The 11,802-nt window shown below is 40.5% G+C and overlaps 1 protein-coding gene across 2 annotated transcripts in view; it reads right to left on the minus strand.

Moving 5' to 3' along the window:
• SRD5A2 (steroid 5 alpha-reductase 2) overlaps positions 1–11,464 on the minus strand; it is a 50,198-nt gene extending 38,734 nt beyond the window's left edge. For both annotated transcript variants that reach the window (XR_011569214.1, XM_019969630.2), the window contains exon 1: positions 11,094–11,464. Coding sequence is in view for 1 of the 2 variants with exons in the window: in XM_019969630.2 (XP_019825189.2) it covers positions 11,094–11,374 (281 nt within the window). In the remaining variant the exon portion in view is untranslated. The remainder of the gene's footprint in view (positions 1–11,093) is intronic.
• Positions 11,465–11,802: the final 338 nt, after the last annotated feature.

An 11,802-nucleotide genomic window follows, 5' to 3' on the forward strand; every position in this document is an offset into this window, starting at 1 on the left:
TGGGTAGAGTACTCAAAAAGGCCTTGGATCAGAGGAGAGAATTAATTAGCCCTTGCACTAGCACTCTTCTAGAAGTACCTAGAAAATCAGATCAAGATCTGAAAGGGCCAAATTACTTCCAAGTAACTTAACTGCAACCCAGAACCAAGCTCAAGAATATTTATAGGAATACAAAAATATGCAATAGCCAGCAAGTTCCAATGTGCCGAGCTTACTTAGTTGCTCAGTCATGTTTGGATCTTTCTGACCCCAGGCACCAAGTTCCTCTGTCCAGATTACCAGAAATGCAAAGAAGCAGGAAAACACAGATGTTAGAATTACCCGACAATAACATTAAAGCAGCTATTATAATTGTATTTCATATGTATGTAAAATTAAGTAGAGACATAGAAAATAGCAAAAAGGGCCAAAATCGAATTTCTAGACATGGAAACTGTAATGTCTGAGATTGGAAACAGGATTAATAATACATAAGATATCACAGAATAAAAGACTGTAAACTTGAAGACACAGCAACAGAAACTATCCAAAAGAAACACACTGAAAAAAAATCTTAAAAAATGATAAAAGCATCAGTGATTTGTAAGACAGTTTCATAAAAGAGGAAAAAGATATGGAAAAAGACAGGTTTCTTTTTGGAAATGATGTAAGCAAGATAACAGTGGAGCGACATATTTAAAGTACTGAAAGTAAATAGCTGCAATCTAAAATGTTATATCTAGAATTACATACCTTCAGAAACAAAGGAGATATAAAGACATTTTCAGATATTCAAAATATGAAAAAAACTGTCCTAAAAAATTAAATTCTTCAGGCAAAATAAAAAATAAGATAGAAATATAGATCAACGTTCAAAAGTAAAGAACATCAGAAATGGCAAATACATGATTTTATCATTTAAATCCCTTTAAAAGATAATTGACTGTTTAAACAAAAATAACAGCAATATGTTGAAGCTTCTTATGGCATGTATAGGAGTAAAACAAACACAATAGCATAAAGGTCAACAGGGGAGAAATGGAAGTATATTATTTCATATTCCTATACATGAAGTGGTATAATATCACTTGAAAGTAAATGGTGATATAAAATGGAATAAAATAACACTCATTTCAAAAGACGGAAGATAGAGGGAAAATATGAACAAATAACAGCGAGACAAATAGCAATATGATAGATTTCAACCAAATGTCAAAAATCTCTGCTTTTAATTGGAAGGACTGATGCTGAAGTTGAAGCTTCAATACTTTGGCCACCTGATGTGAAGAGCTGACTCATTAGAAAAGACCTGATGCTGGGAAAGACTGAAGGCAGGAGGAGAAGGGGACAACAGAGGATGAGATGGTTGGATGGCATCACCAACTCATTGGATATAAGTTTCAGCAAGCTCCAGGAGATGGTAAAGGACAGGGAAGCCTGGTGTGCTGCGGTCCATGGGGTCACAAAGAGTCAGACACAATTGAGCGACTGAGCAATAGAACAACAACTTTAAACACAACTGCATTTTAAGGAATCTTCAATACCCTAACTCAAAGGGTCAAAATGAAAGATGACAATTTCAGAAGTTAGTGATGTCCTAGTGGCTTAGTGGGGGAGATCATGTAGTGGTGACCTTCCCCTCAAAGCAATGCTTATTTGTAGAAAGAGCTTTCCTTTTAATTTATCATTTTATTGAAGTATAGTTGATTTATAGTGTTGTGTTAATTTCTGCTGTACCACAAAGTGACTCAGTTATACACATATATATTCTTTTTTATATTTTTTCCATTATGGTTTATCACACCATATTGCTTATATCAATAGTTCCTTGTGCTATACAGTAGGACCTTGTGTTTATCCATTCTTGTAGAAATGTCTTGATCTCCACTGGCATTTAATTATATAGCTAGCAAGGTAACTTAAAATCTCATAATGTCAGTATTATTCCTTCTATTAGGTATAGTGAGAGTTATACAATTAAACACTTTGAAAATATTACATGCAAATCTATAAACCAAAATTATCAGCTATTCACATCACTTTAATTAATATATTAATTCATAAGTGTTGACAGGTATTTCTCAGAGCATATTCATTTTGCGCTATTTCTTCACTAAATGATCTTATACATTATACTTATTTTCATCACAGACACAGATCCAAGAAGCTAATATTTTTGAAGTATACATAATATTCAATCATATTAGTTACAATCAGCCCTTGATAGTAGAGAATTTAAGTAACTTTCAGTATTCTACAGCTGTGAACCATAACACCATAATTTTATGTAAATTGTTTCTTTCTTTTGGACTATTTCCCTTGAGTATCCTCCCCAAGTGAAATTCCTGGGGGAAGAAAGTGAACAGCTATTCAGCTACTGTTAAACATCGCCTCACAGAAAGTCTAAACAATTGTCAGTGACACAAGGCCACACATACACACAGTTTTTCCTTAGGTCTACCTATAGGTTTTTTAATCTTCATTGAAATATAATTAACAATCAACTGCACATATTTAAAGCATGCAGTTTGATAAATTTTAAAACTGTCATGACATCAAAACAATGAACATATCCATCTCCACCAAAATTTTGTTCATACTCCTCATAATCTCATCCTTCTGTCTCTCCCTTTGTCCCCAGGAAATCACTGATGTACTTCATGTTCCATAGATGAGTTTGGATTTCACAGAGTTGTATACTAATGGAGTCATAAAGCATGCACTCTTCTTTTTGCTTGGCTTCTTTACCCAGAACAATTATTCTGAGCTTCATCCTTGTAGCTCACATCAATAGTTCATTCATTTTTATGGTGGAGTAGTATTAGATTATTTGGCTATACCAGTTTATTTACTCATTTACTTTTTGATGGACATTTGGGTGGTTTCCAGTTTTGGGCTACTACAAATAAAGCTGCTAGAAACATGTGTATACAAGTCTTTGTGTCAACATATGCTTTTATGTTGCTTGGAAAAAGAGCTAGCAATGGAATGGGCAGGTCACATGGTATGTTTATGTTTAACTGTTTAAGAGACTTCAAAATGTTTTCCAAAGAGACTGCCATTTTACATTCCTATCAACAATGTATAAGTGTTCTAGTCTTCTGCATTCCTCAGTAGCACTTGGTACATTCAGTCTTTTTAATGTAGCCATTCTAATGGAAACATACTGGTATCCCATTGTAGTTTGATTCGCATTTCCCTAATGACTAATGACTCATTGGAAAAGACTGACGCTGGGAGGGATAGGGGGCAGGAGGAAAAGGGGACAACAGAGGATGAGATGGCTGGATGGCATCACCAACTCGATGGACGTGAGTGTGAGTGAACTCCAGGAGATGGTGATGGACAGGGAGGCCTGGCGTGCTACGATTCATGGGGTTGCAAAGAGTCAGACACGACTGAGCGACTGAACTGAACTGAACTGAATGACTAATGTGATATGAGATCACATTACGTGATGTGAGATGTGAGATTGTATGTGTATGTATGTGTGTATGGATGTGAGAGTTGGACTATAAAGAAAGCTGAGCACTGAAGAATTGATGCTTTTGAACTGTGGTGTCAGAGAAGACTCTGGAGAGTCCCTTGGACTGCAAGGAGATCCAACCAGTCCATCCTAAAGGAAATCAGTCCTGAACATTCATTGGAAGGACTGATGCTAGAGCTGAAACTCCAATATTTTGGCCACCTGATGCAAAGAACTGAATCACTGGAAAAGACTCTGATGCTGGGAAAAATTGAAGGCAGGAGGAAAAGGGGACCACAGAGGACAAGATGGGTGGATGGCATTACCAACTCAAAGGACATGAGTTTGAGTAAACTCCGGGAGCTAGCAATGGACAGGGAGGCCTGGTGTGCCGCAGTCCATGGGGTTGCAAACAATCGGACACGACTAAGTGACTGAACTGAACTGAACTGAATGACTAATGATGTTGAGCATCTTTCCCTGTTTTTATTTGCCATTCATATGTTTTCTTTAGTAAAGTATCTGTTCATATTATGAGGTGCAGGAGCAATTTCATTAGAGAAAGAAAAGTATTTTTAACAACTGGTACTGGAACAATGGGCTATCCATATGTAAAAGAAAGAATTTTGATCCATATTTCTAACCCTATCTAAAAATTAACTCAAAATAGGTCATAGACAAAAATGTAGAACCTGAAGCAATAAATATTTTATAAGAAAATAAGAGAAAATCTATGTGACCTTAGACTAGATAAAGGTTTCTTAGATCTAATTGCATGAAAAGAAATAGAAAAACTGGACTTCATCAAAATTAAAAACCTCTGTTTTTCAAAAGATACAGTTAAGAGAATGAAAAAAGATAACTCATGCAGACCAGGAGAAACTAATTGCAAAGCACATATTTGGTAAAGAACTTGTATCTAGGATATATAAGAATTTTCAAAATTCAATAACAAGAAAACAAAGGACCTAACACACTAGTATTTAGATTTGTTTATCAGATAGGGAACTTTTAGTAAGTAAAGAACACTCACTGGGAGACTGAAGTGAGACCAGCGCTGCTGTTGAAAGAGGACAGATAGAGGCAGCAGCGAGAAACAAAGAATGCACGCAGAAAAGGATTTGGGATTTTTCATTGTCAAATAGGAAAACTGTCAAAAGCAAATGGCCTTACTTTCTTCACAGTAACTTTTAGGATCAGCCTTGACAACATGAAGTAAGTATAACGGGAGAATCTTGAAAATGGTCAAGAACTGATTTAAGGCTTGGATAGTAGGATCAGATATTATGGCATGATAAAAGAGAGATTTGATATTAAAAAGAGGAGAAGTATTCTAAGATGGAGCACACATGGCGCATAGGGCAATTTTAAGTCCTAGGCTACCAAACAGCCCCCTTTCCCTGACTGAACACCTCATTCCCACTCACAAAGCTGGGAATAGACCATCATTTGAGGACCAGCTAAGTGCTTGCTCATCACTCCCCTTCACTCCCACCAATCACCACAATCAGGCAGAGCGCAGTTATTTGTGAAACCACATTAATAACAGCAATTGTTTCAAGGACAAAATGAGATAACTGATATAAAACACACAACATAATTCCAGGAACACCCGGAGCTCAATAAATGTTGGTTTCTCCCTCCTTTATCCCCCTTCCATAACCAAAGGGAAGGCAAATTGCACTGCTGGCCCCAGTTCAGAGGGTTTTAAACTTTAGAGCTCCTATGCTAAGTTGAGTCTCCTCAAAGGCTGTTGGGTTGAGTGCAGCAACTTTTTCAACATCTTGAATCCAGCCTTTGATATCCCCATTGCCATATGTGGCAAGGAGTCAAAAAGCAAAATGGGAAGTGCTCCAGATTCCAGGACCAAGTTGCCAGGCTCTGGCAAAAATCAATAGGTAGACAATTTTCATGGTCTATCTGGTAACAGAAAACATTCTTGTTCCCCTCGTGCTTACTGAGAGCCCTTCAGTTGAGTATCCCTCCTGGCCTTTCCACTCCCCCTCACGTATTTCCCCTCAGGAAAGGAGGAATAAATGATAAATTTGAAAGCAGGACCTCTCAAGGAATGTTTGCAGCTCAGGCCTTCTCTCAATCTGCTGTCTTTCCAGAACAGGCAGTACTGCGTAAGGCCTGTGGTATTCAGCCATCGTTGTTGCTGAGTGTTTCTGAGGGGCAGTGTTAGGATCCAAAATGAAAACTATGTTGCCCCAAACCAGCTTTACCACTAATAAGGGTGGTAATTTGTCTCTAGTTGCCTCATTCCTGGGTCTCTTAGTTGATTATGAACTTGGGTGGGGAAGAGGGGTGTCATTATTTATTGGGCTTCCTCAAAACCCACTCACCCATCTGCACACTCAGACAGGCACCAGAGACCTCAGCACATTCAGTAGCGTGACCATGGTCCACATGTCGCTTAATTTGCGTTTTCCCACCTGTCCTGGACCTCTCACACTGACATTGCTACCACCAAGCTTTCACACCAGATGGAGCGTCAGACACACCATGATGCGTTTTCCGGCCTTCCTCCTGGAGGGCAAGGACCAGCTATTGTACTTCTTTTGTGTGTTCTCCCTAGGGCCTAGCACAGTTCTGAGCACGTGGAACTCTGATAAAGAATTGGGAGACCCAAGTTCAAGCCCCACTCTGCCCCTTCCTCACCATGTAACTTCATACACATCACTTCACCAACAGGGATCACCATTTCCTTATCATGATTGTTCTTTTTAAGTGACATTAAGTTAGACTTTAAATGAGTAAGGAGTTGGTCCCTTCTTCAATATGGTAAAAGTGGTCAAGATCTCTAAAACTTGTTTACATCTCTGGCAAACATAGCTGTGTATGTTTCAGATGTGCTTATGAGGTCATCCCATTTAGAATGTAAACTCCAAGACTCTTACTATTTCCCACAAAGGTTCAAATAAAGGACTCAGAACCCAGGAATCCTCAGAAAATGAGATTTACTACCAAATTCCTATTAAAAGGTAGCAGAATTTTCCTAGACCATGTCCACTGCTTTTATACAGGATTTAACACAATTTTATGATAGAATTTAACAGAGAACTAAATGTAAAGCTATGCTACTCATGGTTTTCTTAAGGAAGGACTGGCAAAATATGACCCACAGCCCAAATACAGCCCACTACCTGTTTTTGTAAATAAAGTTTTACTAGAACATTACCACACTCACTTCTCTACATACTGTCTGTGTTTTCATGCTACAATCGCAGAGTTGAGTACCTACTGTAGCAGAGATTGTATGACTGCAAAGCCTAAAATAGCTACTATCTAGCTTTTATACAGAAAAAGCTTGCTTTTAAAGATCCCCCATTTTAAAGAATCTCTCAGTTAATCTTAATTGATCCAAATTATGCCTCATGAATGTCCTTAACACATGATTAAGTGACCACAAGAATTCAGTTTATTCCACGCGGGCCTTTCTGCTCAGTGTGTAAGAGGAGAGATTTGTTAAGATGATTTCCAATGTCCACATTAATCATTGTTCTGATTTCAGCCAATAACTAATTTCCTTCACAAGGTTTGATTACTTCTGAATATTTGAGACCTGTGCAGGTCATGAGATTGGAGAAGCACTGACAGGGCACAGGAGACTCAAGTTCCAGTCCCTTCTTTGCCCCTAATTGACTAAACTCTGTGGTGGTCTGCTTCTATAAAATGAGGAGCCTGGACAGATGTGACATTTCTTTAAAACAGAGAATTATGATCAAGTGTGTGAAGTGCCTCATGGAAGGCCACCCTGGCTGCTATGAAAGCCCAAGGAATGGTACCACATCTTGATTTACAAAAGGAGAAAGGACTCAGAGAAGGCTTCTTGGAGGAACTGATGATCTGAGTCTTGAAGGATGGAGGATTCATGCTCTGGAGGATGAACTGAGCAATCAAGCAAAAAGACCTCTTACTGAAGCCATCGTTGTACTTGGCTGAATAGAAAACATCATTAGTTTCAGCATCTAAACTACAGAAAAGTTCTCTCCAAATTCAAATAGATTCTAATGTGTGCATTACCCTCTGCTTCTGGATGTGCCTCATGGAAGGTCAAACTGCCATCAGCTTTTTACAAAATGGTCACCTTCTTTTGAAAAGAGATTTTTCTTTTTCGTCTAAGCACCAAGGTCACACCCAAGTCTTGAAAAAACTTCAGCTTCCCCCAGGCTTAGGTGGTGTGATGACTATTGCCTGAAACACCATGGCAAGTTGACAAAATGATCAATCAGGGAGTAGGGGTAAAGTATCGTTCCAGGCTATAATCAAGGTCAACAAGAGGTGAGAAAATTCTGACTTTAAACAACTTTAGACGTGGGATTAGGCAACATGCTTACACAGCAGTCATTTCCACGTAGCTAAACCATCCAAATATCTACAACAATAGATTGTGAAGGGAAGAGAATGATCTGAGTTGACCTAGCCATGCAATCTCAGCAATGATTCCTAAGTAATTGCTTGCTCTCCCACATTTCTGACTGCCTTTACTGATGTCAGAAGAAGAGTTCATTCACACATTCAACAAATTTTAGTGAGTACCAGCTATGTACTGGCACTTTCTACACCAAGACACAACCTAAACAAATGAGACAAACACCTATGCCCTTGTGAAATTCACATTCTAGTATGTCATCCTTGTATGGAGAAATGTACAAAGAGTTTCACCTTCTATCCTATGGGACATATTTGCTTTCTGAATAGTCCCCAAAGGACATTTTGCAGAAGAGTCTAAGCCACAGATAAACCAGCCTTCTTGTGAACACTTCTCCCTCCATCATATTCTCTGTGTCATAGCTATGTACAGGACAGGATAAAACCAAGGCAGTCTGGAGCTTTTTTTTTTTAATGTGCCCTCACTATCAACCCAAATGACTTCTAAAACTTAAAGCCAAAATGCTCGTATCTTTGAACCACTTCTGGGAATCCTGACTAAGAGAATGGTCCTGACTTCTGAAAAAATATTAGATGCAAAAATGTACATCATAGCCTTATTTAGCCTAGGCTAGGCAAAAAGACAAATTGTCCCATTTAATAAAAAAATTATTTAAATTATTTCAAAAACTATAAATTAATGGATAGGTAAATTATTGTTTTTAGGATAAGTGAAATAACAAGCAACCACTAAGATGATATTTACAAAGATTCTATGATAATGTGGGAAATTTTTATTATGAACAGTACTCAGGTAGAACTAAAATCTATATATATTCCATATAGCAAGCATGTGTAAAAATCTACCAATAAAAATTAAAGCCTTGATGGAAATGTCCCAAAACATTAACAATTAATGTACTCAGGTGCTGAAATTATCGCAATTTTTCTACTTTTGTACTTTCCATAATTTCTATAGTAAACATTCATTATTTTTATAACTTAAAAAATAACTTTAAACCTAAACATAGTTTTTTAAAGGGCAAGAACAAGACAGCAAGAACAAATGTAAAACAGTTTATCGTGGTAGCTAAGAGCCTGAGATCTGGATTCAAACTCCATGGATCTAAATCCTAGGTCCCTGGTTACTGTGTGACCTTGGGCAAGTTATTTAATCATTTTTTTGGCCCCAGTTTCCCACCTGGAAAATGGAGGTGATAATAGAACTTCCTTAATGGGCTGGTATGAGGATTATAGATAACTCAAATAGTGTTTGGAGTAACCCCTTGTAAGCACTCAAAATGATAACAGATTCAACAGTCCAGCAGACTCAAACAAAGAGTTCACACAAGGGGAATGATGTACAAAACAGCACATCTTCATTCCTTAGGGACAACTCATTCACCCAAAGTTGTGTTTTCAGTGGGAATTTTCCTGCAGGCAGACTTAGTCCCCAGATCCTTTACTTACATTTTAAATTTCCCCTGAATAAGATGAACAGTATGTCGATATTCATTTTATGTGTAATTACTTCCTTGGTTCTTTTAATGTACTTGTCATAATTTATTAAGGAAAAGTACTTTTTGGCTTTAAAAACAAGTCTAAAATTCTTTGTTAAAAGGATTGTCAGAAAACACTAATCTTTACTGCAAGATGAAATGAACTCATAAAAATATTGTTTATGGTGCTAAAAGTAACTTTCTGATAAAAATCACATTTTTTCTGTTAAATATGCTTTCAGAAAACAAGCGAAATCAAAAGCTGGTCTCTAGCCTTCTGCATCTAATGTCTTTCTTTCTGTGTAAATTAAACAACTCAAATCTGGGTAAAATAAAATCCAGAAAGGACAACCATTTATAAAATGGTTGCTTGGCAATAATTATTAGAAGAGTGAGAATTCAGTTAAAATTGCATAAATATCAAATCTTAACCAATAAAAAAGATCCAGAGGATAAGAAGAGGTTATAAGAAAAGACAGTTTAAAACTTGTTATTCGACACTTCCTTTTCCCAAAATGAGGCATCACTTTCCCCTCATGATACATTATGAGAGAGGATGATGCCTTTCAGCTTTGAGACAAATTGTTTACCCTAATGCCTAGATTTCCTTGATTTCCTTGATTTTTTGATCCCATAAATTCTCTATTCAAAAAAGGCTGTGCTTCTGTTCCAGTGCTTGGTTTGGTTTGGCAACTTTTCTCTGTCTATGAATTCTGTTTTCTCCTTGCAGAGTATCTACCCGTTTAACATGGTGGGAAGGTCTTGAGCCACGGAGTTTCGCAGGCTTAGATTTTAATTTGGCTGGGCACTAGCTGTATCATCTTCATTCAGCCACTTAACCTTAAACAGCCTCAGTTCCTTTGTCTATAAAATGGGCACAGTAAATGCATATCTCACAAGGTTACGACTGGGCTAAATGGGACTGCAGGTGGCAAATGACTAGGCATGGTGGGCAACTGAATCAAGCGCTTGTTCCTTCCCCTATGAGTCTCTTTTGAGCAGTCTTTCTCCAAATTCTGAAATCCCTCGGTTTCTTTACTTCTTTCCGTCTCAGACCAGAAGGCAAATTTCTCCTGAACTTGGGATTTTTTTCATTCAGAAGAGCATTTGGGCTCTAAGTTAACTTCAATTCATTAACACTTATGTACCAGGGGAACATGAAACGAGTTGGTGGTGAGCGCGGTCCCTTTTCCGTGGGCCAGGAGAAGTGGGACTCTTCCTCAGGCCCGGGGGTTCCCATTGCATTCTCTTTCCCATCATTTAAGTTTGGCTCTGCCCATCTCCCTGCCGAGATAAGTTGATCCAGAGCCTCTGAGCTACATGCCAATACTTGGGCTCCCTCAAGACCTCAAAACCAGCCGCCCCGCACCCTGTAAAGAAAAGGTGAAGAAGGAATGAGAAGGGGAGATGGGCAAGACGCCACAGGTGACACGGGATCGCGCGGAATCGGAGAGGTTACCGCTGGGCCAACAGCTTTCCAGTCGCCTCCCGCCCCGCTCTTCCCCCAGCGAAGTCAAAGGATTCGAAGCAGACCTGAGAAGCGCTCGGAGCCGTGGAGAGCGCAGGCGGCGTCTGCCCGCGATCGCTTCTCCACTAGTCTGCGTCCCGCCCGCAGCCCCGGCGCTGTCAGATGCTCCCCTGGCCCCGCACTCCACGCTCCTTACAGCCGCCCGCACCTCCCCTCTGCGATCCTCCAGGCGCCCCGCGCGCTGCGCTCCTGGACGCCGGGAGCCTGGAGGTGCGCTCCACTCCGCGCCCTCAAAGGAAAACGCTACCTGTGAAAGTAATGTGCGCAGAAGAGGCCCAGAAGCACAGTCGCAGGCGGACCCAGGAGAGAGCTGGGCTGCCCGGCGAGTATCCCCGCGGGCACCGCGAAGGAGGGCAGTTCCTGCAGGAACCAGGCGGCGCGGGCGGGCAGACGGATAGCCACCGGCATCAAGTTCTCCGAGTACTTCCCGTAGCCGGAGGGCTCCGCGAGGTACAGGACCAGTGCCCCCAGGGCGGCCAAAGTGGCACTGCCTGCAAGCACCGGACTCTGCTGGCAGCGAACAGACATTGCGCCGTGTTCCCTGCCAGTGGCCGCTAGCAGCGCAGAAGAGAGCGAGGCCCCCACGGTCCCTTTATGGAGAGCTAGACGCCACCCCGCGTCCGCCCCTTCGGGCTTGACTCCCGCCCCTGCATCCTACCTCCCATCCCGGTGCGGTCAGCCCTGGCTAGGCTTGCAGCGATGCCCCTTTCGCAAGGCTGGCACTTTGGAAGCAGCCAGACGGAGAATGGACGAAGGCTTTCGTGGAGCCAACGTCGTGTCCCGGGCCCTTCCATTAGCCCATATTAGCGCCTTCGCCCGCGCGCGCTCCCTCTCCATCGCCTGCCACCCTTCTCAGCGCCCTTCGAAGATTTGTTCTTCACCCATCGACCTCTGAAGTTGCAACTTCTGAGACTAGGAAATAAGAGAAAAGCACAGGTACGATTTAGCCAGGGTGA

This window comes from Bos indicus, chromosome 11 (assembly GCF_029378745.1).
Source record: "Bos indicus isolate NIAB-ARS_2022 breed Sahiwal x Tharparkar chromosome 11, NIAB-ARS_B.indTharparkar_mat_pri_1.0, whole genome shotgun sequence".
Taxonomy (NCBI): Eukaryota; Metazoa; Chordata; class Mammalia; order Artiodactyla; family Bovidae; genus Bos; species Bos indicus.